Below are 27,217 nucleotides of genomic sequence, written 5' to 3'. Positions count from 1 at the left end.
TGTTTAAACCGCCCAGTCTGTAGTATGTTGTTATGTAGCCTGAGCTAACACACACAGGCCATGTGGCCGCAGCACAAACACGTTATTAGGAGAGTGGCAGCCTAGGCAAGGAACGGGAAGGGGAGACATCCAATCTCATCTGTAATCTTTTATTTAAAATAAAAGAAAATCCATAACACATGGTGATATAACAATTTCTCAACATGGGTTTGGTTCCTGTGTTCTAAATATTTGAAACATTTTATTAAAGAAGACATTCTATTATAAACAGCTCAGGTAAGAGTCCCGAGATGTCATGGATGCTGCGGGGATCTCACAGGAATGTTTAAATGCAGCACGCTTTCCTCTAAAAACACAGATTACTCTTTATGGATGAATCACGTTTCCGTTTGCTGCCTCCTGATGTGGAAGGTCCCATGGGTCGGAATTTGAAAGACGGATCAGCTGTATTTCTCCTTTAGGGATCACTGTCCAGGGCTTCAACTTAGGTTTCAAAGCAAACAATGTCCCTAAGGAAATGGAAAAACGTAAGAGAGAATTCTGTTGGCATCTCTAAATTTAGCAAAGAAAACACAAGCAAAATAGCCCTGCAAAGGACGCCATTAATAATTTTAATTGAGCAACCTTTTTCAATAACTTCTGTACCAAGAACCTGCCAGCCACCTCAAGGAAACCAATTTCGCGGACATTTGCTTTGAAGGGCAGGTAACTGAAGGAAGCTCTAAGTGTTGAGAATTAGGCGCACACACAGAGTCGGGAGAAGAGGGACAATGCCCTAAAATAACTTGGCTGTAGATTTTTAGCTTCGAGTTTTCTAACACAAAATCTCTTATTTTCCATCCTGAAAGATGTGCCCTTCTTTCCTCTGGGAAAAACAAAAAAAGACGATTTCAGTAAAATTCCACTAGAATTTCCATGCCAGCCACCGAAAGCTTAACTGTCTTATCTTTATTCCAGTGCCTGAATATATAAATATTAGTGTGTCCACTATAGAAAATACCAGCATGCTTAATAAGTACCCTAAGGAATGTTTAAAAAAGCAAAAAAAAACAAGAACAGAAACTAAGAGTAAGCCCTACGGCAGCAGCGCACACTGGCGGTTAAGTCCACGGGCTTGCTTTCGAATCCTGGCCCAGCCACGCGTGCCCGTGGACGCTCCGCAGTTCTAAGACTGAAGCCGAATCTCCTTATTTACCAAAAGGGACAGACCTATCTCATGGAAGGGTCTGGGGGGTTAAGGAAGGCCGGCAGGAAAAGGGTGCCACGTGGCTTGGTGGGCAGAAAGCACCCAGGTGTCGGCCATTAAAATCCCTCTGCAGTCACAGCTCACCAAGACACGGTCCTTTTCCTCAAGAAATTTGTAATTTAGGGAGGGAAAAGAATGAAAATTATTAAGTATGTTTATGTTGTGGTTTAGGGCGAAACTGCAAAGGCCTCCAGTGGTGGGGCTTATTGAATTCCAAGGGGAAAGGAGGGTCCCACAGGCCACCGAGGCCGAGCTCTCCTCCATGTCCAGGCACATGTGGCCCCCAGGCTGAGCCGAGCAAAGGGCTAGGGGACACTGCGCTAGGCACGCAGAGGGTGGAGCAGGGGCAGGAGAGGGCGGGAATGAGCCCGCACACTCCAGGGGCCAGTCGGCAGGCACTAGAGAGGCAAAGCGTGAGCAGAGCGGGGGCACGATAGGAGGGACAGAAAAGGGAACAGGACGGCAGCTGCAGGTTCAGACAGGCGGGGCGGCGGGGCAAGGAGCCCGGGAGAAGCCAGGGACAGCCCCGGGCTGAGGAGGCATCTTTGGTGGAATGTACCGTCTGACTGGGAAACAAGGTGATCCTGAGGGGTGGCGAGAGGTGACCTTGAGAGCAAACAATGTGCCAGCTTCATGCTCCTGAAGCATCTGCCATGAGCACGTGGCCGGGCCTCTGAAAGCCTCAGCCTCACGGGACTGTCACCCCACTGGTGGCCTGGTCTGAAAAAGTCGAGTGGGCCTGGGGATGGGGGCAGACAGCCCAAAGCCCAGACACAAGGGAAGACGCTTACAGTGAAGGAAAAAGCTACCGAATCCAGCCGAGGCCCTGCCCCAGCACTGCCTTCTGGGGTGTGGCCGCTCCCCAGGTCCGGCTGACCGCTGGCCTACTCCTCCTGCATGTGCTCTGGCTCCTCGCTGGGCCTCACCTATGTCTCTCACCCCAGGAGGGTCCTGGAGGGGAAACCTTTCCCGTAACCTGCACACTTGCATCACCCTCCTCCGAGAAGGCCAATTAGAGTGCAGGTCTGTCGAACCTGCCCTGGTTGGCTCACATGTGACTTTATCCACAGAAGTAAATTCAAAAAATAAAACAAATGGGGATTTCTAGAACTGAGCTACCAACCTAGAGAATCTGCCTGTGTCCAGACAGCTTCCTGCTGTGGTACTGGGCTCCCTGGGGGCACGTGGTTGCCCAGAGGTGGGAAATGAGCCAGGGCAAAATCTAGGGACACAAGAGGAAACAATGGAACTCGACAGGGACAGGGGAGGGAGGAGCTGTCACAAGGCAGAACCCGGACCGGCAGCCCTGGAGAAGCCCCAGGGGCTGGAAGGACAGAGCACTGGCCACAGGTCCTTGTAGTTCCAGCCACAGGGAAGGGCGTGAGGAGGTGCCGGTGGAGGAAGCTGAGGTTTCAGCTGGGCACGAGCTGGATGCAGACAGAAAACGGGGCTGTGGGAAGAAGTGGAAACAGAAAGAAAGGAAGCCCAGACCCCGACTCCGAGCCCAAGGCCCCTGCGGCTCATTCGGGGAGGAGCTGCCATTTCTGCTTCTGCAGCGCCCAGTCCCATCGGGAGCCACAGCACTCCAGGGCTTTGAAATGTTTTTCTAGAAGAGAGGCCACGGGGTCTGGACACTCGATGTGAAGGAATGGCATTTGGGAGAAAGTTTAGAACATTAACATGCACAAAAGAATCCTACCGTGAAATAGCCACATTCGACAAAGACTCACCTTCTTTTTCCAATCAGGCTGTAAAGAGCCGGCCTCCTCCCGTGGACTCGGGACGGCCCTGCCCACCACACGAGGGGGATCCTGGGACTCGGCCCACCTTCCGCACACCTGGGGGTCTGATAACCGGGGTCTTTTCACCTGGGGCTGAGCGCTGCACCTGGTGGCCAGCTCAAACCATGGAGACGGATGGACCTCAATTGTGGTCGAGCCCAGGGAACTTCTGACGCTCCACTGTGGTGACGACAGCTTTCGGGGGCCCAGGAAGCCAGAGACTGGGCTTAATCTTCCTAAGGAGCCTTCTTTCTGACTCTGAACTTTCACACCCTCTTTACCTGGAGATGCTCCAGGGCAAAGAGGAGCCTTTGCCCGCTGAGGCGATTTTTGGCAATACTTCCGATGCAGCTGGTCAAATCTCTCCTTAATTCCCTCGTAACGATCTCTTGCAGAGCACAGAGGTTGTACCCCAGGCACCGAAACAGTATTGCAGAGCGACCCTGACTTCAATATTCCCAGATGATTTCCTCGAAAAAGCTCAGCTGTGGGCGCTGAGCGGCCTGGGCTCCGCGCGGGGTTGATCTCAGACAGTGATGGAGAGGAGTCACTTCTTGGCAGGCGTCTTCCTGCTTCAATAGCTCCTTTGCCCAGGCTTTCAAAAGCCACATTTAGACTCTTAGCTTTCGCTCTGCTGAAAGGTTGACTTGGACAGTGGGTTTCTAAGCGCCAGGCGCCACCCGGGCTCACTGGACCACCCCTGAGCGTGTGGACCCCGGAGGAGGAGCTGGGGAGGTAGGTCAGGCATAGCTGCTTCCTGGAGCTTGGGCAGTATCCTTGATGAAGTTTATCAAACTTGCTTTCGAACTCCCTGTAATGGTTCCCTCCCTCACCCTGCAGTGTTCTCGGTCTGGGGACTATTTTTACAGGAGAAATCAACCACTTCAATGTCATTAGTCTATTTTCCCAATCAAGATGACGTGTTGTGCTGGAGCTCATGTAAGTCAACGAAGACAACTTCTGGGGTGTTCCTTTAGGCTCCTTCCAGATTTGGAGTTTGTTTGCTTCAGGGAAAGCCTTTTCCACTTTTAATCCAGCCTTCTGGCTGGAAAGATCTCCAAAGTTCTGGCGCTCTCTTAAAACCCCCACCTCTTTCGCAGGCTCGGCACGGGGCACAAGTCCCCGCTGGGAGGCCCTCTGCGCATGCCGGCCACTTCGGCAGTACGTCCTGTTCATTCTGCTCTTGCACCCATGTCTCCTCCGGGAGCTCCAGTTTCGGACGATGAAAGTTTTGGTGGAGATGACGCACGAGGGCTTTGCGCTCAGCAGCCGGCTCATCGAGTGCAGCATGCCTGCGTACAGGTCGCTGATGGTCACGTTGCAGATGTCGTCAGCCACAAAGGACTGGCTGCTTGAGAAGCTGAAACCACTGGTCTCTCGCAATGAGACATTGTCATTTCTGGGCACTATGGCCATGTCTGCGGAGCAAGGATGTGAGGACGCAGATGGTTCAAAAGGACTGTCTTCAGAGACACGGCCACAGGATCCTGGAGAAAAGCACACAGGTAAAGGTGTGTTACCACTTCAAACAGTCCGCATGCACAGATCATGGGACTGAAGGCTGGATCATGATCACGATGGGTAAAGCAATACAAAAAAACAAAGTGTTCGGCAATAGACTCTTCTCAGGGATTTCTTTCTATCTGCGAAAATTAAATTTCTACTCTCCACCAACCTTCCCAAAAAGAGCCTTCCTTCCGCAGGGACAGTTTAGAGCTTGGTTGCCTTCTCAAAGGGAAGCAGAAAATAATGACACTGTTTGCCTACAGGGAGGCAGAAGATAGAGTTCTGAATACACCTCTTCAGGCATCTCTGACCTTCACACAGTGTTAAATGTTTTACATATTAAATAGAATTAAACCAACAAAGATGGGATCACTCTAAAATCAAATACAGACAAAAAAAATGACCCTGTGTATCAAACTGGTAACAAACGAAAACAGAATCCAAATAACTGCACCCTGTGCCCTGAGTGAGCTCCCTCAGCGGGGCTGTCTATGGATGAAGCAGCTCTCAGACATCCCAGACCTCCTCTGCAGATTGCCGGGCAGAGTAGCAACAGGTGCCCCGGGTCTGGAATTATTTTGTCCTGTACAACTGACCAAATGAGCACAGGTTATGAAGGGGGGGGAGACAGGTCAGAGGGCAGAGGCCAGAGTGAAAGGGGTTCCTCCAGGCTAAATCCTGGACAACCGGAGCATCACACAGAGTATGGCAGCGAATTCTAACACGGAATTAAAAAAAAGTCCATGAGTTCTTACTGACTGCAGAAGAGTTTTTTAAAAAGCATACTGGGGAATGAAAAAAGGAAAAATATGGAACATTGTTTACTGCATGAGCCCTACTTTTCTGGAGATTCAAAAAATTTTCAAAATAGTAAACTGGGATAGAGAGCTAATTAGAATTAGCATGCCAGAGTCCCAGAGGAAAAAAGCGGCTCACTTTAAACTTTTAATAATTCATCCATGAAACGCAGGTGCCTCAAACAGTTTATGTTGGTGAACCTGCACAGCAGATGGTGTGTGCCCACCGTAAGGGGCTGCACCGAGGGGCGGAGTGGCTCCAACGGTGCACAGGGCACGGTCCATGCAGTCATCGCACTCACCATGAGCAGGCCTGGGAGGTGGGGCCAGTGAAGGGACCAGGGTCACATGCGTGCCGCTTCCGTCTCCGTAATCGTACTGAAATCAAAGCAAGTGACTTTAACAAAGGAGTTGTCAGATGCTGGCTCTGGGCGCAGTAGGACAGCACCCCCCGCCCGCCACGCCCAAGGATGTGTGAGGAAACCGTGCATGGAAGCCCGGCAGCAGCACTGGCAGGTGCCTGCCACAGCGACAGTGGACGGTTGGGCTTAGAGCAATGGCGGGAAGTGTCTTAGGAAAACCAGACACTTTGTCCAGGTGGCCTTCAGGACACCCTGAGGGCCACCACCTGTCAGGACACCGCCTGCTGCTTTAGGGTAAAGGCAAAGGCGTGTCCAGTGTGCCCTCTGATTCATGGTCCTGACACAGGCTCCTCTCTGGTCAGCAGCACAGGAAGAAAACATACGCAGTCCTGTTAAGTTTGCTGCCCTTGAGATGAATTATTCCGCGCGTGTACTTCCTAGTTACTTGGGATTAAAATGTCCTTTATTTGCCCTGGCCAGTGGTTCAGTTAGCTGGTGTTGAACCATATACCAAAAGGCTGCAGGTCCGATTCCCAGACAGGGTGCATACGGAAGGCAACTGATGGATGTTTGTCTCTCACATTGATGTTCTCTCTCTCTCACTCTAAAAATCAATAAACACATCTTCGGGGGAGGATTAAAAAAAAAGTCCTTATTTTATGAAAAGATATCGACAGGATTTGGAAAACGACAGACCCTCAGTGCGTCTCTCATCTGTAACCAATTACACAGAGATACACACTGGGGGGCGCCTTACCTCCGCACAGCCTTCATCCTGCAGCAGGACGTCCACCTGGGTCAAGTATTTCCTCCTCAGCTGGTCTTTCAAAGGGCTCCGGGGCACTGCGGGCTGACACAGAAGAGAAGTCAGCATCTTAAGAGCTTCTGGGGATGGACGAGCTCTGGGATTCTGCAGCAAACTGGCAGCTCATTCATGTGCGAATCTTTAAATGGAGTTCCTCAAAGTCACCTTTTCACTTCCCGCTGGTACCAGTACAAAGTGGACCAGCCCCTTTGAAAATCCACCTGACACAGGAATCTGACCTTAGGGAGTTTACTGGTCGTAACAATCCAAAGGAAAGTTGAAAGATAAAAAAGTGCAGAGGTTAATGACAGCATTGGTAGAGCAGAAAAAAGGGAAACAATTGGAGTATTCTTAGGTGTGTTCAGGACACAGCTAATAAAACGGACCCAACTCCTGTTTTATAGGAGAAGCTCAGTTCCAGCTCAGGAGGCAGGACTGGTCACCTCTGTCTCCCACCTGCCTCTCACACTGAAGACAATGGGTCTCAACCTCTTCTCTCTGCAGCCAAGTGGGGTGAGGCTAGGACTGGGGACGCAGACGGGGTAACAGAGACATACGTTGTTCAGTGTGTCCCTACTGTGGGGCCGCCTACTTCCCCGTCACTGCCGCCACCCCTACAAAATTATCACCAAGTACCCCTTTCCTCCCCCAGGGTCACCACCTTATTCTAGGTACACACTCAAAGCCACACATGGGTGTATGAGCAAACTATGCACACAAAAAAGAGTGATTTCAGAGGAAAATCACATGCCAGCTCCTCTAGCATCCCACACGGGCCAGGTACGATGCTCAAGTTCTTTGTCTATTCTCACCTCTGCCAACAGAGCGGGAAGGTGAGAGGCAGACCCTATAAGGAGACAGGTGGTTTCTGCGACTACTGAGGCATGCTGGGAGACAGACACAAAACCACGGCCTGCCCGAGTGTGTGACCATGTGACTCCATGGGCTTTCAAGGGCTCACCTAGAAAGAGTCCCTACAACACCTTCCTACGACGTTGCCTCTATGGAGGAAGACCGACTTAGAACCTGACTTTCAGTACTGTGCGCTCAACCAAGGCGAATGCAGCTGTGATTTTTCTGTGCGCGAAGGGCACAGCATCCAACATCTGCGTACGTTCAGTGAATCAGCTTGAACTTGGGTAGTGGTGGCTGCCAAGTGCTAGGTGCTGCCAGGGGAACTGAAGAGGGACCAAAGACTAGAGGGGTGGGATCAGCAAAGAGCGAGCCGCAGAAGAGGAAAGGGCAGGTGAGAGGGGTGCACCTGCACCCTGCGCCCCGCCCATCCCTTCATTACAGAAGGTGGGTCCTACCGTCGAGGCCCCGGCAGCCGAGTCCCTCAGGTGTAAAGTTGCATCGACATCACTGCTTTCTGAATCTAAAAGAAAAGGAAAATTTCAACCACTATCTATAAGAAAGCTTGCATTCCCCCCCCAAGGATGGTTTTCGTATCACTTGAGCACATTCTAAGGTAAAAATTCCAATCGCTTCAAGCGGCTCGCTTTAGCGGCACGCAGCTGTCGGCCATGATTCCTGCATATCAGTGATCCAGAGACCCTGTCAGAACAGGAGCTGCCTGGAGTGGTGGAGACAGGAAGAGCAGCGTTTACAGCATTTCTAGCTCTGTCAGTGACCTCTGATTCAGAAGCTGAGTCCCTTCAGCCCAGCGGAAAGTTTGTGGAAGTTAGCGGTTCATACCACCACCTTATAAGGGAAGATCTTAGGGCTATTAAATGCTTGAGATTTTTTTTTTTCAAAAAGTTAAAAAAAGTGGGTGGGGTGAGGGGCATGTTTATTATTTTATAGTATTTGAGGACTGTTTTTGTGTCGGTATCACAGCGCGCAACAGCTCCTATAGGGAGGAAATAACAGTTCACTGTAAAATGTTCTGCTTTTTAAAACAGACCTTAGAAAAAGCCAGTGAGGCCCAGCCAGTGTGGCTCAGTGGTTGAGCACCGACCTAGGATCCAGGAGATCACGGTTCAGTTCTTAGTCAGGGCACATGCCCAGGTTTCGGGCTCTATTCCCAGCGGGGGAGGAGGGGGCATGCAGGAGGCAGTAGATCCATGACTCTCTCATCATTGATGTTTGTCTCTCTCTCTCCCTTCCTCTCTCTGAAATCAATTAAAACATATTTGAAAAAAAAAAAGCCAATGAGGAATATAAACATTAAATGCTGGACATGTCAGGCCCAGTCCCTCGCGACCTCAGTCTCTAGCCCAGGGCACACTCACCCACATCCAGATCCTGTGTGCCAGGCTCAGGCAGCTCGTCACCTCCAGCTGTGGCTCGCATGAGGCCATTTCTCCTGCTGACCATCTGCTCGGAGGAGCCCTCCAAGTGCAAAAGTAATAAAGACATACTCATTTCAGTCTTAACACATTTCAAAGCCACTGTAAAGTAAGGAGCCTCCAGGCCCCCGTTCACATGTGGGAGAACAGGGAGTCCCACAAGGCTTCTCTTCCAGCACATCCTGGTGGCAAATGAAAAACCAACAGGAAACCGGACAACACTGTCACTAGGTCATCAGGTAGAATCCAGAAGTTCAGGAGGCCTCTGGGGGACTTGGGACTTTGTGTGACCTTAAAACATTCACCTCAGTGTTGTAAGGTCTACAACTCCTTTATAACCTTCGGCAGGTGGTGAGACCCTGCAAGTGGAACCAGGTGAAGTCTCACGAGAACAGGCGTGAGTAGGTGGGGAGGCCTAGCCCTTTAGAGACAGCCCTGAGGAGTCACCTCTAAGGGCCAGGGGACCCGTGGCCGCCTGTGAACACAGGGTTACCAAATCCTACCTGGTGGAGTTCACGGAGGTATTCGTGGCAGCTATGTCTGTGGGTGTGGCAGAACTTGGTTTGAGAATTATAGGGAAGCAGCCATTTCTCACCAAACCCTAACTACTGGCAGCTCTGGGGTCTACCAAGAGAAACTGGGCCTGTGTTAGAACCAAACTGGCCTAAGAAAACACACCCACAGCCTCCAAGCAGCAATGTCAGGGAGGGAATGGAGTTGGGGGCTGAATATTTGGGTGTCTGGGAAAGAAGGCAGATTTGGGCACAATCACCCATGGCAATTTTAGGTTGTGGACACACTGACCACGCCCAGTTGTCTAATTCCAGGAAAGGGGTTTAAAACTCTGCAGACCCCAGATGGGGGCGTCTACACTTATGCAAAAACCTTAACTATCCAGATGACAACATTTTGCTACCAGGACCATCAGGCACTGGTCTGACTGGTAGGCGGCACTATGATGTGTAATTTAAAGAGTGCAAATCCTTTGACCTAATGACCTCACTTATGAAAAGGGTGACACCAGTACTGGGAAGAGACAAGGGTTATTCTCCAAGGAGTATTTATGAATGTATTTACGAACAGGGGTCTTATGAATGAAGTGTTATTGGAACACACCCATGCCCAGTAGTTTATGTATCGTCTATGGCGGCCTCCCCATTACAACATAGCTGAGTAGCTATGACAGAGACCACGTGGCCAGAGAAGCCTAAAGTATTTACCATCTGGCCCTTTGCAGGAACAGTGTGCTGATCCTGGTTTGCAATAAAGGAAGGTTCAAACAGCTAAACACCTATCGAGAAGAGAGCAGTTTTAATGGAAGAGGAGTGTTCACAATATAAGTTACATGGGGGAAAAACAGGGTAGTAATATGTGTACTTATAAACATGTGTATTGTAAAGAATCATGCTATACTAAAATATCACCTGTGACTAGCTAGAGAAGAAAGGTCAATGTTAAGTATGCAGTTATATGTATTTCTAACATTTCTATGACTAAATGTATTAGGAACATTATTAAACAAATTAATCAGGAAGGACTGTGACTTCCAACAGGCTGTTAATGGCTTTGGAACCCAAACCCTGAGGTTTTCACTCTGGGCAGAGGCTCCTCGGCTGAGAAGCAGTGATTAAGACACACCAGACATCCCTGCAGGTGTTACTATCAGGAGAGACTGGGCAGCAGGAAGGCAGCTGTATCGGCACCTTCCACAGACGTAACAGATCGCAGAGCTGCAGTGTCCACGGATAAACTCGGGGAAAACCAACCAACCACCGCGGGGCTTAGAGAGGTAGCGCAATGTGGAAGGAAGGATGGAACCGTGGTCCTGCACCCAGCACCCTCCCCCGGTCCCTCTCTCCCCCTTTCAGAAGAGGAAAGGGGGCCTTTTCCTTTTGTAGGGGGGCCTGGACTTGGTCTTTTCTGAAGAACCCAACCAGTAAGCTTGCAGTTCCTGCCAAAGCATGGGGCTGGGAGAGGTCTGTCTGGCTGGCACAGCTTTGCACGTGGGGTTGCTGCCAGAGTCCCTCAGCCTATGGCAGAGGAGACACAGGAGGGAGGGGGACAGAAAGGGCTTAAGCATCACCCAGCTCCTCCTTGTATGTACTTGACAGGCAAGAGAAGAAATGCTTCTCAGTCAATCCTCAAAAACAGGACAAGAGGGTTTCTACTGTCCATGGAAGAAGAGCCCCGCGGAGGCCTCCAGGAGCTGCTGGTGCTGTCACAGCTCACCCCCACCGCATTCACATCAGTACCCCTCCATGGCATGGCACGCTGGCAATGAAGTGTGACGTGAAATACCTGGATCTGTCCTTTGCTTTTTTTCTCTATTAGTCTTCCACCCCAAAGTTTCAATCCTTAAGAAAAGAAATGAAATAAAATGACCACGTAAGTAACCCTGAACACCGAGTTTCTGTTTAATCTGCATTCAAAGAAAACCAAATCACAGGCAAAAGAAAACTGTAATATTAAAACCAAGCCATATTTCTGATCTTCTGTTGTTTTTCATCTTTGTGAGGTTGAAGGCTTTTTTTTTTTTTTTTTTAATCAAGATTAGACAAAAATCTGCCATAATGAAAATCCCTACCTAGTGGGCAGCACTGGGCAAATTTCATCATAAAGCCACAAAGTTAAACGGAAACAAGGAACCTATGAATACCAAGTACTACTGTCCTCCTGAAGGTAGGTATAGAGGGCCATCTATAAACTCCATAGAGGGAGAGAGCAAGCACTTTTCGAGGGCAATCTCTCTACCCCATGTACAAGGAAGTGCTCCCTGGGGGCAATGCATACATTACACGCTCAGAGCAAGGGCGCCAAGCACAGGGGTAAACACTGAGTCCTGCCACTTACCAGTTTATAGAACCTGAGCAAGACACTTAATCTCTCCCGAAACCTGCATCTGCTCCCAGGTCAATTCAAGTTAATCAGAAGAGACTGTTGGTTTTCCAGGCTCGAGGTAGCCGTTAATGATAATAGCAATAAAAACATCCACGGTGCTTATAGTGTTCCAGGCTCTATTCTTAAACCCTTCCCATTGCACCTCAGTCAGTCTTCACAAAACCTCACTTACATATAACTCCAATAGGACTCCTAACCCCCCACGGGACAGGTACTCACCAAGTTCACTGTACACATGGAGACATAGCAAGGTCAAGTTACCAGCCCAGTCCACTTGCCCACAAGGTGGAGCCAAGCTGTGAACCCAGGACAATGACCATGACTGTGCTCCTGACCACTGTATCACGCAGCCTTAAGGACAGGGTGCTGCCTGAGAAAATGCAGCTGGAGTCGACCCAGGGTTTGTCACCTTGGCTGAGTGACATGGAACAAGTTCATTAACCTCTCTCTGCACGCCCCCCCACTGGAAACAAGCATGATTCTAAGAACAGCGCCTACCTCACAGGATTGTTGAGAATCAAAACCACGAAACTCTTAGAAGCACACGCTTAGCTGTCAACACATGGGGACTACTATTACTTTCCTGCTGTCTTCATCAGATCAGCGTGGGGTGGGAGTTCCAGTCTACTCCCTATGGCACTGCCTTAGATGGGGAATTCATGCTGCAAGGGCAGTCAGCTAGCATTTAATCAGACAGGCTGCACCCTAACTGAGGGTCTCTCCAGGCCCAGCCAGAGGTCAGGGGACCTGTGCTATCATCAGCTGGCAACGAATTTCCATTGGTGAAATTAGTGTTATTCGATATACCTGGACGGGAAAAATATCCCAGGCACTGCCCATTCTCAATGAAGCCTGTAGGAATGACCCTACAGAGCCCCGGGTCCTGCCCTAGGGTTAGAGTTGTCACCACCTGCTGCAGACCACAGAGTAACAAACCTGCAGCAGGAGGAATACCTTAGCTTCTGCGGGTGTCAACTTCCCAGCCAAGGTGTGGCTGGGTCAGCGAAGCAGGTAAAGAGCTCGGCCTTCATTTAAGGGGCAGGTCTCAGGAGCAGCCTTTTTGTGCCTGTTTTATCCAACACGCGGCAGGACTGGACCTGAGGCTGGCTTTTTCCTTCGTAGTAACTATGGGGTTAGGGCTGAATGGGAGGACACCACCCAGTGCCAACTTTCTCCAGCTACTGACCAAAGAGAACCCATGAAAAAGAAGTTTGCAACTACCAACTATTCCACAGTTAACCGTAAATACTGAGAAGAGTGGGGGGTGCGGGGGGCAGATGATTCATACCCTCGGGCGTCTTGTAGGTCAGCGTGGACATTTCCACCACCGGAGCATCCTCGAAGGGTTGGTTGTACTGCAGGGAGAAAAGGGGGCGTCTCGTTGGGCCCGAGGGCGCAAGGAGCCCCTGACCTGGGCTGGGGAGAGACCCCCCCCAACTCCTTCCCCTGCCCCCGGGCCGCCAAGCCGGCCTCCCTGCTCCCTGCACCCCAAGCCCACCTTCCCCTTCCCTGCCCCCGGGCCCTAAACCCCGGCTCCTCTCCCGTACCCCCCAACTCCGCCTGCCCTTCCCGCCGCCCCGCACCCCAGCCCCCACCGCCGGCTTCCCCCCTCCGCCGGCCTCGCCCGCTCCCAGGGGCCGCTGGGGCCGCACCTTCTCCAGCAGCCGCTGCATGTGCCTCTGGAAGCGGCGGCGGCTCGCCCTGAGCTTCCGCATCAGCGCGTCGGCCCCCGAGGCCTCGCCCTCGCCCTCCATGGCGCACGGAGCCCCGACCCGACCCGGACCCCGCAGGAACTCCTCGCCCGCGCCCGGGTTCAAACGGCGACCCCGCCCTTCCGGCCCGCCCCTCGGCTTCCCATTGGCTGGCGTGGGGAGGCTGGGCGGGCGCTGATTGGGCCTTTCAAACACGGTAGCGGAGCTTTTTGCCCGGCCAATCGCGCGAGAGTTTCCGCACCCGCCCCGCTCTGAAGTCCGGCGCCGCCGCGCGTGCGCACAGTGTCGCCCGGGGCTGCCCGTCGGGCTGCTGCTGCGGAGCCGGGTGCGCAGCGCCGCGCGGGCACCCTGCGGCTTGGGCGTGATCCCCCCCGTGGGCGCGCGGGGCGGCCCCTCCCCGCGGGTCTCCCTGGGCCCTCGGCTCCCCGGCCTGCTGGGGCCCCGCGCTGCCCCGAGAGCCGGGCCGGGACCGCGCCCACCTGCTAATTACAAGCACAAAAGGAGAAAGGGGGCCCGTGAAAATGCATTTAGGGAGAAGCCCCGTGAACGTTCAGAATCCAGGGTTGTTACAAATACACGTTTATATAGAGAGAGGCATGGAGAGGGAGAGAGACCCACTGATCGCCGCCTCCTGCGTGCTCCCTGCGGGGCATCCAGCCGGAACCCCGGCCGGCTGGGAATCCAACCCGGGGCCTGGGGCCTGGCATGAGACCCAAGCCCCTGAGCCACACCGGGGGGCAGGTCCGGTGATTTTATTTTTAATATATTTTTTTAACCTCCTGGCACACCTGTTTTGCTCATATTTCTTATTGCACACTCGGCCTCTTCGTGGATGCTGTTTGTAGTGTTTTCTCTAAAGCACAGAAAGATAATTGTCTTTCCTCGGGTATGGGTGATTGAAATCCATGCATACTTTAGAAACGTCTTTAACTTCATAACTTAGTGATATTCATGGGCTAGTGCTCATCTGATTACCATAGTATGCGATAGGGGGCTCTTCACCCCCTCAAGGCTTGCTCCCCAATCCTATCATGCCGGCCAGCAGAAGTTAGGGGAGAAGGGGGGAGTGAGAAGAACTTCAGGGCTCTCCTAGTGCGAGTGTCCAGGAAAAGGATTGCGATGGACTCGCAGATGTGCTGCCCAGATGCACCTTCACCACGCCCCGGCTGCTGGGAGGGCTGTGTGCAGGCGCCTGCTCAGCTGCAGAGAGCCCCTCAGCCGGCCTGCGGCCCCCGAGCTCCCTGTGGACTCCTCGGAGGCGGCCTGTCCAACCCGTCCAGTCTCGATTCCCTCCCTCCCTTCCACAGGTGCCTGCCCGAAGGGCACTTCGTTGTTGTTGTTGTTTTTAATATATCTTTATTGATTTCAGAGAGAGGAAAGGAGAGGGAGAGAGATAGAAACATCAATGGTGAGAGAGTCATTGATCAGCTGCCTCCTATAAGCCCCTGACTGGGGATCGAGCCCGCAACCCGGGCATGTGTCCTGATGGGGAATCGAACCTCGATCGCCTGGATCCTAGGTCGACGCTCAACCGCTGAGCCACGCCAGCCGGGCAGGGCACTTCTTAATAAACCTCCTACACACTACCCCTGTCTCAGTCTGCAACCTGGAGATTCCAACCTGTAACAAGGACCTGGCTGCAAGTGGCCACAGAATCTACACATTCAGTTTGTAGCTTTTTCAATTTTCACAAATAAGCTGAGGTTCTTTCCCTCCTGCCTCCTAGGGAGTGTTGAGAAATTGAACATGCCATTCCTTCCGCCCCGTCTGCACACTCAGGTTAATTTTCAAACATGTAACTGCCATATTTAGAGGGGAGGCCTTGGATATCATTTTCTTATCTTTTATGGCTTGGAAAACTTTCTCTTCCATGACTAAAAAGTTGATTGTGACACTTCTCAAAATTGGCCTCTCTTAGGTCCCGGTCCTTTCCCTTGGGAAACCAACTGCACCCAGGTTCCAGGATCTGCCTCTGTCCCAGGGGCTCACAGGCAGATTCAGGAGAAGGATTTCTCAACTTCAAGTTCACATCTTAAATTGAAGGTCCAAAAACATACCCGCATTGACCAATCCTCCCTGAACCAGCCAACGCCAATGCATTGGCCCTCGTCCTTCCAGCCTGCTGGTCCCCCAGTCCCCAACCCATGGCTCAGAGTGGTGGCCCAGCAAAGGAAGGAGCCCTGAACGATGCTCCTAACTTGACATCATTCCCTACAACCCCTCCTCTCCCTCACACACACCTTAGCAACCAACACATGTGCCCCAGACCTACTCCCCACCCCCATGTAACAGGGAAGGATCATGAGTCAGCTCCTTCCCTGGCAGTGGAAGTGTCTGGGTGCAGCACCTTGGGGTCTAACGGGGTTCAGTGGCCTGCAGGGATGAGGGGTGCTCAGCCCAGCAGCAGAATCTCTACTTCTGGCTGTGCCTGCACAGCACCCTCTGCTGACCTGGGCAGAATTTTCAACCACCAAAGTGCTGTTTAAAATTATGTACATAGGAAATAATTTTCACTAAAATGATTATATGTCTGCTCTCATAAAATGTGCCTGAATTTTATAAAATTTTATATAATAAATGGGGATTTGACTTTGGGTGGTGGGTATACCATGCAATACACAGATCATGTATCACCGAAATGAACACTTGAAACCTATATGACCCTATTAACCAATGTAGCCCCTATACATTTAATCAAATTTTTAAAAATTGGTACTTATTCTGCATAGAGTTTCCATGTACATGATTTTATGTTGGAAAGCTGTGGAAATGTCACCACCTGCCTGTGGTTGGAGAAGCACAGCTTTTGGCTGGTCCCAGTGTTGACATAGAAACGGCTATGTGACAGTGAAAACGTCCCTCTGAGATGAATTATCAACCACAGGCATCAAGCCCGCCAAGAAAAGGGCTCCCATTCTCTTCTGTCACCCCAGGGCTGATGGAAACAGAGGGACTGGGAAATAGCCAAAAAGCTGACCTTCCAAAAGGTGTCCATCAGAGCTCACAAGTGTGTTTGTTTGACTTAATGAGTCTCCTTTTTGACATCTATCCTGAGTAACCCAGGATGCTGGCAAGGATTTAGCTGCCGGGTCTGTTCTGAAGCATGTTGATAAAGTCCAATGTGAGGAGGAAGGTGAGTACATGGTGATACCTACCTATGCCCATTAACAATTTTGAAGGACTACATTGTCATCTTCAATGTATACGATCTTTAATTGGTTTAATGGAGGTTACAAACATATGTATTATACATCTGCATTTAAAAGACATCCATTGCATGTTTTAAAACTCTGAGTATGTACATATCCAAATGTTTCCAGTGTTACCACTGGGGTGTGTGTGTGCTGTGGATTGTTTTTAGTATTAGTTTTCCTGAGCTGCACTTTCTGGAATGAACATATATTCTGCAATTATGAGCGTGCAGTACTCATGTAATAAAAACACAATGGAACCAGCCGTGTGTTTTTACCTTGGCTCTACTAAATTAGAGACCATTTACCCAAATAGGACACGCATGGCTCAAACACCCCAAAACTGCTATCGTACAACGTTTTATCATAATGATACCTCACCTCCCAGCTTTTACCCAGAAATGCTTTTTCCCGGGAAAAGTAGGGCTCTAGCTCCCCTGGTTGATGTTCCCACCTCAGGCTCATGTGGTAGGAAAATGCTTTTTATTCTCCACCTTAGGCTTTTTGCAACACAAATACACTCTTCGGGTCATGATTAATGTGTTTTAATGGGCTACCCATTTAAAAAAAAATCAATAAAAATAATTTACATTAAAAATAGAAGGCAATTAGATTGATTTGGATGACCTATTTTTAATCAATCCCATTATTTATGGATCTGAAAACTCTCAGGGCCTCTTTCTCTGGAGCCTTCAAGGATCAGCTCTTCTGTTATTATGTGTGGACAATTTTAAAACAGGAGGCACCAGGATAATTGAGAATTTGCTAAATACTTATTTTAAAAAAATGACCTACCTTAGAAATGTTCCCGGATTGCCTCTCTCCCTTCTTTTATCAACCCATTTCAGTTCCTTCTTACCGCCTGTGGTTTTACCGGAGTAAGTTTGAAAAAAGATAGAAGAAACTTTGTTCTTGAAAAGTTTTGGTGTATCCAGTCCTTACTTAAGATTAGATTTTATGTTTATAATGTTACATCTTTTCCCAACTGTCTTTAACTTTTTATATTCAACCAACGTTACTACTGCTTCTAATGTTCTTTTTTAATAAGAATTTCTGTGTCTCTCTCATTTATCACAACTCTTTAACATTGTTATAAAATGTGCAGAATTTAGTGCGGCGTTTCTTTGTGTTTTTTTGTGTGTTTTTTTTAAGGAATTCTCACTTATTTTCTAATTTTAATTATTATTATTATTATTATTTTACCTTTATTGATTTCAGAGAGAGGAAAGGAGAGGGAGAGAGAGAGAGAGAAACATCAATGATGAGAGAACCATTGATCGAGCCCGCAACTCGGGCATGTGCCCTGACCGGGAATCGAACCCCGATTGCCTGGATCCCAGGTTGACGCTCAACTGCTGAGCCACGCCCGGCCGGGCTATTTTCTAATTTTAAATGTCTTGCTCATATCCCAGATTTTTTCCTACCACTGAATGGAATGTATACTTTAGAGCTCTATGAATTCTCTTCATTCTATAGTTTTGGAAGTATTTGACAGAAAAAAAAATACTAACTCCCATTTCAATGCCCCATCCCTTCTATGGCCTATAAGTAGTATTTTCACCACATACTTGAATTCAATATCAAAATGTTATGTTCTTCCCTTGCAGCTATTCCTCTAAAATTAATAATAAAATTTGCTGGTGTTCAGAGGAAAAGACATCATCTCTATTTCCCTAGAAGTCACAACACAAACGGAGCGGCCGCTGTGGTCACAGGGCGTGTGACTCGGAGAAGGCAAGGGCAGAAGTGGCCGGGGCCACCTTCAAGGCCAAGCGCAGGAGTTAGCCAGGCGAGGGGGGCCGAGAAAGCGCCCACGCAAAGCCCAGGGAGAGAGGGAGTGTCAGGTGACAGGGTAGGGACGGGGCCACTGGCGGGAACCCCGGTCCAAGGCCCTTGCCGAGCGGGAGATGTGTTGGGGGCCAGCTCGCGGGGGCTCAGGCACAGTGGGGGGGGGGTTTGTAAGGTGGGCAGGGATCCCGCAGGGATCCCGCAGGTTGAGCCCGTCTCGCCAGCCCTCCAGCTAGCGGGCGGTGCCCTCGAGCTCCTCTCGAAGTCAAGGCGTCCTCCCTGCCGTGGCCACTGCCACAGCTTCTGCCTTCGGGCCACCTTTACCGTTTTCCCTGATTCTTGGTCCCTGACACGCAGAAGTTCCCATTCTGCCCAGAGCAGGCATCAGACATCGAAGAACAGAAAACAGCCCCAAAGTAAAAAGAGACCGTAATGAAGCGGCTGTGTGTTAACTGTCCTCAGCTGGGCCTGAGGTTCGAGTCCGTGTTGACCGGATGTCACGAAGAAACCGGGAAAAGGTCTGATGTCGGTGCTATGGGTGTGGCCAGGACACACGAGCCATCTGCTCGGGAATATACCCGAGCTGGGACAATTCCTAAAATGCCCATCGTGTCCAACTACCAAGGATGTTCTTAAGATTAGCCTCATCTCTGGAATCAGGGGAGCTCGAGGCAAAAGAGTGGAAAAAAAAAAGTCGTAAAAATTCTCACCCTAAGTTTAGGGGGTGGAAGGTGGCGGGGGGGGGGGGGGACCTCACTGTAAGCATCAGGTTGATTTCGATCCTAAGCAGCTTAGTCTGTCTTCCCATGTCAGCCACAGGCGAGAAAGAAATTCCCAGAGCGGAGTCTGTAACCCATCCCTCTAAAGAAACATTAAGCACCCAGTCCTAAGTGGTTGTCAGCACAGGCTTCACAGGACTCGCTAAATAATTGATATAAATTAATGGCCAATGAAAGAAGCATATCCTCACTGATCTATAATTACTGGAAGCATCCTCATATATTTTTCATAAAAGTGTCGTCTCATGGAAGTTTTTTTTCCCCCTCTAAAATTCAGCATTTTTAGAATTTAAATTGCTTTCAACAATTACTTTCAACAGCTTTCACCGGCGGGCACGTCTCTGTCAGTCTGGGCGTCTGTGATGTGGGTGCTCCCGGCCCGTCTTCTGATCCGGCCGGGCTCTCTGGCGATACCACAGGGGACTGCGATGAGCAGGACAGCCTGTGGGCACGCTTCAGCGCCGGCCTGTCCCTCACTCTGTCACCCGCGCCTTGGGGGACGGCCCTGCCTCAGAAGTCTGCGGGGGGGAGCGGGGTCCAGGGTCTGCGAGGGAGCGTGCAGCCGACCGCCGACGGCTCCCTGCCCCCCCCTTCAGGGCGAGGGGTCGTGCTATGGAGGGAAGTCCTCACTCGGCCACATTTCGGGGCCTCCTGCAGCAGGAGTGGGCCCGGGCCCGTGGTTGGCCCACGGTCGCTGACTTCCTCTTTCCTGGCCCTAGAAGCAGAATTGTTTGCAGACAAGAGTGTGCGGATAAAGGAGGCTTCTTGTAGAGGTCAGGAGGGAGCTCAAGGTCCAGGGAGTTGGAGCTCAGGCTGAGAGCTCGTGTTTGACCCTAGTTCCACGTCACGGTGTGCGGCGTGGCCATTCGAAGTCCCCGTGGGACTCAGTCAACCAATTGTCACTGGGCACCGGCTGAGCCGGGAGCCGGGGGGGGGGGGGGGGGGGTGGCGCAGGGGTTGTGCCCGTCGCCGCCTCCTCTAAGGCTGCAGGTTGTTTACACCTGAGATATCACGTCACAGGGACTTTTCATTTAATTTTCCATTTGTTGCTGGTCTGCAAGAGGCACTGAACATATTCGAGTCTGGATTACTTATCTCATTCCAGGGTTAGAGGGAGAGTCGGGAGGCCAAGGAGTGACAGCTCGCACCGCTGTGCCCGCAGTCACCGGGGCTCCGCGACGGTGCGCCTTCAGGCCCGGTCGCTGGCGGTTGTGACACTTTTCATGTAAAGGCTGATGATGTATACACTGGAGCTGGCCCTTACCCCGCGGTCTGCAACTGACCTGAGACGGGGTATTCAAAAGAACGTTCAAGGCCCGCGTGGGTCTCGCGGGACTAAAATCAAGGTGTCGGCGGGGCCGTGTTCCTTTCTGGAGGCCACAAAGGAGAACCCATTTCTTAATTTTTTGGGGCTTCCGGGAGCTGCCCACATTCCTTGGCTCCTGGCCTCTTCCTGTAGCATCTCTCTGGTTGCACCCATTGTCGCATCTCTGGCTCTGGCTCTCCTTCCTCCCTCCTCCCCTTAAAAAGATCCTTATGATGGCATTGACCCCTTGGACAGTCCAGGGAAGTCTCCTGTCTAAGGCCAGCTGTTTGGCAGCCTTCACTCCTCTTTGCCACGCAACCGGACATGTTCTCGGGTCCTGCGCGTTAGGACATGGCCACCTTTGGGGGGCCACGGTTCTGTTTACTGGAGCAATCTAAACTGAATGCTTCTCAAGAGTCTACATTTTGGCTGCTCTTCCAGGAGACGAACATCCTGCCAGTTCTGATGGTTGGTGAGAGGGCTTCTGCTGCGCAATGACAGTGAATTAGAAATGACGGCACGTCACTCCCCAGGCCGGAACTAGACAGCTCAGTGGATTCCTCCCTCTCGCATCCTGTCACCCAGGCTTTCTGATACTATAAAACCCAGCCCTCTTCTCTGCCATCTCCTGTTGGGGTCGAATTGTTCCTTTTTTACCATTTTTTTAAATATGTCTCTCTTTTTTTATTGATTTAAGAGAGAGAGAGAGAGAGAGAGAGAGAGAGAGAGAGAAACATCGATGATGAGAGATTCGTCATTGATCGGCTGCCTCCTGCACGCCCCCCACTGGGGATTGAGCCCACAACCCGGGCGTGTGCCCTGACTGGAAATCCAACCAGTGACCCCCTGGTTCATGGATCGACACTCAACCTTTTTTTCCATTTTTAACCTGACTACCGGGGAGACTCAAGGAGAACCTTCCTAAAACACAGACCCTGGCAATGACCCTAAGATAAAAGCCCTTCGATGCCCACGTGCTTGTGAGATAAAATCCAAACTCCTCTACCAGGCTCGGGAAAGTCCCTGCCACGTGCTCAGTCTCGCCTCCCGCGTCCCAGTCCCCACCTGGACTCCAGCCTCCAGCGCGCTCATCTGTTTGCTGACTTGCCTCTGTGTTTTGGTTCCTAGAATACCTGGAAGGGCAAGAAATAGATTCTCCCTTGTGGCCTCCAGAAAGGAACACGGCCCTGCCGACGCCTGGAGCAGACAGGCGCTCAGTGAGTCAGCTGTTGCCACGTTGCACATAATTGTACTGAGTTTCTGGTTGTCAACTTGTTGAAAACAGGAAATCTTTATTGGGTGAATGGTCCGGTCCTTTCCTACTTGAGATTCACCTGCATAGATAGAATGGCTGGAAGGGGAAAGCTGAGCAGAAAGCCTGGCCTTGGTCATTGGGTGGAACGCCTCAGGCACGCAGAGCAGATTCCCACCATCGCAGCCCCGGTTTCCTCATTACCCAACGTGACTTTCACTGGACTGAATTCCTCACGCCTGTGTGATTTCTCAGCCCCCGGCCCAGGGACGGGCCGCCAGCCTGTCCCGGTTGCATGGATGGGGTGGGGCTTCTAGGGTCATCATACTGTGGTACCCACCTTCCCCTCGGAAAATATCCTTCCCGTCAGCTTACTTTGGGGGCAAATATTTCGTTATCGTCTAGGGTCACTGGTCTAGGGCCTCTCTGACCTTTGAACCCTTCCCCACTCAGGAACCACTCTGTGGGCTGGTAATACCTCTGATAATCCTAATTGGCCGCCGCGGCGCATGGTCTCTCTCCATTACGCTCACCACCCGCAGCTGCTGCGCTTTTAAGCCGCATCCAGGCGCCCTCCTGCCTGGGGGGCTGTTTCTCACCCCCGAGCAAAAGGCAGGTGGAGCAGTTCTGCGAACCCAGGTGGGCCTGCGATGTGTTTCTTCCCGTCCTGTTACCACGGAAAAGCGGTCACAAATCACTCAGAACTTGCCTCCTCAAGCGAAGTTTCGGTAATTTGGATAAAAGGGAAGAAATGGGTTCTTATTGCCTGGACTCTAAACTGGGGCAGAGCGGGGTCAGATAAGCCAAATCGGCCGCTTGTGCATTTCCAGGGCGCTGAGTCTCTCCTTCCTCTCTGGCGCAGGAGCCGGGCCCTCTCGGCTGGGGTCCAGGCAGAATGTTGCCTCAAAGGACCCCCTCCGCTCCCGCCGGGCACCCGGTTCGCTTTGTCTATTTGAATTGCAGATTTTAAACACAGTTTCCTCTGAGGTGCCTTGAAATGACCTCCTTTAAGTCTCAAACCCTGTTTCTAACCCCTTGTTCGTCGACATGGCTGACGAGCTTGTCGTGGCGTCAAGGAACGTTCATGCATTGCTGGGAGGGCCTGGGCGGGTGCCAGGAGCCTAACCCCCAGCCCGCACACTCACCCATTCTTTGCTCTGTCCTGGCACCTGAGCTGAGGACTTCACAGCTGGTGCTCTTGTTTGAGGCGAGGACACTAGGCTCAGAGAGGTCTGGGGCCTTGTCCAAGGTAGCCCTGGAGGCGGGACTTGAATCCAGACCCACCCTCTAGAGATGGCATGCTTAATGACTGTAGTATTCTGCCTTATTCTGAGGGATTTACTATAAATGCACAAGGAAAATTGTCATTGTTTACATTTATATTAGTGCCTATCAAATACTTGGCCTGTGAGTCTGAGCAACTCTTGGTCCTTGTCACTTTAATATCTCTGTCATCTCCATCTCTATCTCTGTCTCTCCCTATGCCCATCCCCATCCCCACCCTCATTTCTATCTTCATCTGTCATCCCCATCTCCATCACCCCCATCTCCATCACCCCCATCTCCATCACCCCCATCTCCATCATCCTCATCTCCATCATCTCCATCTCCATCATCTCCATCATCCCCATCTCCATCACCACCATCTCCATCATCCCCATCTCCATCATCTCCATCATCCCCATCTCCATCACCACCATCTCCATCATCCCCATCTCCATCATCCCCATCTCCATCATCTCCATCATCCCCATCTCCATCTCCATCTCCATCGTCTCCATCTCCATCATCCCCATCCCCATCCCCATCCCCATCTCCATCATCCATCATCCCAATCTCCATCATCCCCATCTCCATCTCCATCTCCATCATTCCCATCTCCATCATCCCCATCTCCATCATCTCCATCTTTATCTCTGTCTCTACCTGTGTTTCTATCTTCGTCTCTATCTCTGTCTGTGTCAACTATTGTTCATTCTTGTTTTCAGTCCCAGTGTGGGTTTTCATATGCAAAGAAACTTGGGTACCTGACAGGAGAAACATTGAGGAGCTTCCTTGAGCCCCTTATGTCTGGCATAACTGAGGAAGGCTCCCCAGGAGCACAAAAGAGTTTTAAGCTTCTACTTTCAAGCTCCTACTTCTTACCAAATTACTCAGTAAAACCTTGATCTCTAAAGAGGTGTCAAGCCCCACCGTTCTCTGGTGAGGTCACCTTCAGTGGCTTTGGGAAGATGTGAAGTTTAAACCAGGGGTCCAGGACAAGCCAGGTGGAGGCTGCCAATGCTGAGACACCTTGCACTCAGGGAAAGATCGGGAGCTTCTCACTTGAGACCAGAGCAGAGACAAGTGCCCAAAGGAACTGGCTACATCTGATTCTGTCAGGGGGAGCAGAGTTCCAGGGGCTGGGGAAGAATCAGAAAAGCACCAAATCTAGAGGGGCCTTTCTCCCCTGGGCAGTGATGGTCCCTGGGCTCACTAGATGGGCCTTCTTCAGGTGGGTGGCATGTTATCCTGACCACCTTTCTGGCTCCTACTTTTTTCATGGTGGCCGGCCTTGGAGTTGACCATGGTGCTGGCAGAAATCTGGTTCTTCCTGGGCCCTTGCTATGCAAAGAGTGACCGTGGACCAGTGGCATTGGCTCACGGGGAAAGACCCTGTGAGAGATGCAGCACTCGAGGTCCCGCCCTATATCTGCTGAACCAAAATCCACATTTAACAAAATCCTCCGGTGATTCATATGTATGTGAAAGTTTGAGAAGTGAGCTTTTTATCACTGCACTACAGATCGCCTGGGATGGGAGGTGCATGCAGCGTCTCTATTGCAGCTGCTGATTTTGCTCAGAGATGCCACATCCTGGCACTGAAAGGTAATGCAACAACCTAGCTGTTAAAAAAATCTTTTTTAAAAAAATGTCGTGTTTGCCTCTGTAGAGGAGTTTGGGCATTTCGTTAAGTCTTGGATAAAATGGCAAGTCTGTAGGTTATATACCTGTACATCTATATGTTCACTTATACATCTCTCCCTATACCTGTATATCTCTATGCCTCCCATTGCCTGAGGGTGTTTACTTAGAGCAAAGACAGAACTTGATTAGGCCAGATGATAATTTTATATAACGAGTTTGGAATTCGGGTAAAAATTGGGATAGAACAAAGTACTTGATGGTTTAATAGTCAGAAAACGAAGGAGGAAAGTCCACACTTGTTTAATTAGCCTCACTTAGAGACCAGGACAGGGTCCTCCGGCTCCTGATATTTCTGACAGTTACAGTAAAAGCCCATTTTGCTGCTCCTCAGATGGACCGGTGCGGTTGTGCGGTGCTGAGGATGCAGGTCTGGGGGGGCGGGGAGGTGCCAAAGGCTTTTGAGAGTGTTCTCTGCTCTTCCCTTGGGTATCCGTGGTGATCCTGGCTGTCTCAAGGGAGGGGTTGACAACTACGCCCAATCTCAGGGGCTGTGTCAGTTGCTAGGCCTCCTGGAACAAATACTGCAGACTGGGGCTCAATCCACAGAAAGGTATTTCCTCACAGTCTGGAGGCTGGAAGTCCCAGATCAAGGTGTGGGCAGGGCTGGCTTCTGCTGAGGCCTCTCTCCTTAGGTGTACACAGCCGTCTTCTCCCTGTGTCCTCACATGGTCACCCTTCTGTGTGTGCCTGTGTCCCGGTCTCTTCTTCTCATAAGGACACCAATCATATCAGACCAGGGCCCACCCTAATGACCTCATTTTAACTTGATGACCTCTATCTAGACCTATCTCCAAATGCAGTCACATCCTGAGGTCCTGGGGGTCAGGACTTCACCATATGAATTTGGCGGGGAGCATAAGCCAGCCCCTAACAGGTGGGATCCACCCTTCTGGGGGCAGCAGCAAGGCTGAGCCGTGGTCACAAGAAGCATACAGTAGGCGCTCAGAAGCACCCGCTTCCCGAGACTTCACAGGGGCTGCATTCGCTCAGAGACTCTGCTCTCCGCACCACTGACCCCTCCACTTTCTGCTACATGTCACTTCCAGTGTGCGTGCAACTCTCGCTGTCACTGAGGCCCTACAGGGGATGGCCCACCCGGTCAAAGCCGAGGCCCCCAGCCTGGCGCTCAGGGCCTGCCATTCTATTCCGTGGTGCCACGGCATCCTGCCAGTCCCAGCTCAGGGGCTTCCCGGCCCGTCACCTGCTTCAGTCCCTAAGCCGGCCGCCTGGTCCCCTGGGCCTTTCTCTCTAGGTGTATTTTATCTTTTTATTTATATTTTAATCCTCACTTGAGGCTATTTTTTTCCCATTGCTTTTCAGAGAGAGTGGAAGGGAGAGAACGGGGGGAGAGAACGTGCGAGAAACTTCGATTGGTTGCCTTCCTAATGTGCCCCAACCAGGGCCGGGATAGAGCCTGCAACCGAGCTGAGTGCCCTTGGCTGTGCTGTTTTGACCGTAAGGAGACTTACCCTCCGGTCCTGGGGCCGACACTCTAGCAGCTGAGCCCAGCCGCCTGGGGCTCTCCAGGTATATTTTAAACGCAAGGTGAAAGCATAGGCCTTGTTCTGCAACCTACGGCAACCACTTGGCAACACGTATTTTTAATCTTTCCCTGTGAATACAGCTCTAAATCGAGGTGAATTGAATGTCTCTACAGAATTCCATCCGAGGAAGGTGTCATTCTTCCCCCATTCTAATCCCCCCTCCACGCCCTTTCCCCTCCGGCCACCAGCTTCCTCCTGCTCGCCGGGGTCCTCCGGGGTCACTGCTCTGTCACCGTCCACAAGGGGTTCCTTCAGTACGCACTGTGTTCTGCTGTCTCTATAGTTTTTAGCTTTCCAGTTCTTTTTTTTTCCAAACTAGATTTTAGGTTCTGCTTTGCAATTCCATTTTGTTTTCTGAAAATACCTGGAAGGCTGCTGTGTGGCCTGCAGGCTTAGGAGGGAGAGGACCAGATCCACTGGCTCTGCGTGGCCTGTGCATGGGGGTAGGGGAGGAAGTCAGGGGGGTAGGGGAGATTTTATACTTGGGATCCACATTAAGGTTGATTTTGAGATTTCTCTGATTCTCTCTCTAGTTTTTTCTCTTTCTAGCTTTAAAATCTGATTTTCTTCAGTTCTTTCAGTTTCTGGCTAGATCTTTTCTGACATAGGTTCTCATTCAGATCAAGCACCTGTCATTGCCAATTTTCCACAGTCTCTACCCTTCCCTGTTGCCTTATACTCCATTCACTTTCATTATCTGTCCTAACCTTGGAATACTTGAGTTCGTGATCCTATTTTAAGTTCTTCTTTCTTTATATCAAAGGGGATTTCTCCCTGAATTGAATATGCCCTTGGCAGGAGTTACCACTGTAATTAATTGCATCTTATCTCTCCTTTCAGGTCTTCCTCAAATCCCTCTGCTTTTTCAAAATTCCCCTTGACACTCATTCTGTCCAACCCATTTGCATTTGTTTGCACTGTATAATCAATTTTCAAATTACGCTTTCTTATTTCTACTTGTGTGTAGCATAGACTTCACATATAAATACATAAGA

The 27,217-nt window shown here is 50.8% G+C and overlaps 1 protein-coding gene across 2 annotated transcripts; it reads right to left on the bottom strand.

Annotated features, from left to right (window-relative positions):
- Window positions 1–133: 133 nt before the first annotated feature.
- Window positions 134–13,505, bottom strand: HJURP (Holliday junction recognition protein). 2 transcript variants are annotated; one of them, XM_081142164.1, is made up of 9 exons: window positions 13,336–13,505; window positions 12,972–13,038; window positions 11,084–11,139; window positions 8,729–8,828; window positions 7,808–7,872; window positions 6,450–6,542; window positions 5,633–5,708; window positions 2,977–4,514; window positions 134–509 (listed from the first exon to the last, which is right to left on the bottom strand). In XM_081142164.1, the coding sequence occupies exons 1-9, from the start codon at window positions 13,435–13,437 to the stop codon at window positions 492–494; spliced, it is 2,115 nt and encodes a 704-aa protein (XP_080998290.1). In that variant the 5' UTR covers window positions 13,438–13,505; the 3' UTR covers window positions 134–491. The 2 variants fall into 2 exon arrangements, with proteins under 2 accessions (XP_080998290.1, XP_080998291.1); XM_081142165.1 differs by lacking the exons at window positions 12,972–13,038; window positions 13,336–13,505 and adding an exon at window positions 12,638–12,729.
- Window positions 13,506–27,217: the final 13,712 nt, after the last annotated feature.

The sequence above is a fragment of the Miniopterus schreibersii genome (assembly GCF_964146895.1).
Source record: "Miniopterus schreibersii genome assembly, chromosome: 7".
Classification (NCBI taxonomy): domain Eukaryota; kingdom Metazoa; phylum Chordata; class Mammalia; order Chiroptera; family Miniopteridae; genus Miniopterus; species Miniopterus schreibersii.
This window is presented reverse-complemented; position numbering and strand designations above follow the sequence as displayed.

Bases quoted from the DNA above. Each gene is read 5' to 3' on its own strand.
- HJURP (XM_081142164.1), bottom strand. From the start codon at position 13,437: ATGGAGGGCGAGGGCGAGGCCTCGGGGGCCGACGCGCTGATGCGGAAG. The intron at 11,140-12,971 runs GTATGAATCATC...TCTTTTCTTAAG, and splicing joins GACCTACAAGACGCCCGAGG to GATTGAAACTTTGGGGTGGA. The intron at 5,709-6,449 runs GTAAGGCGCCCC...CTTTGATTTCAG, and splicing joins AGGATGAAGGCTGTGCGGAG to TACGATTACGGAGACGGAAG.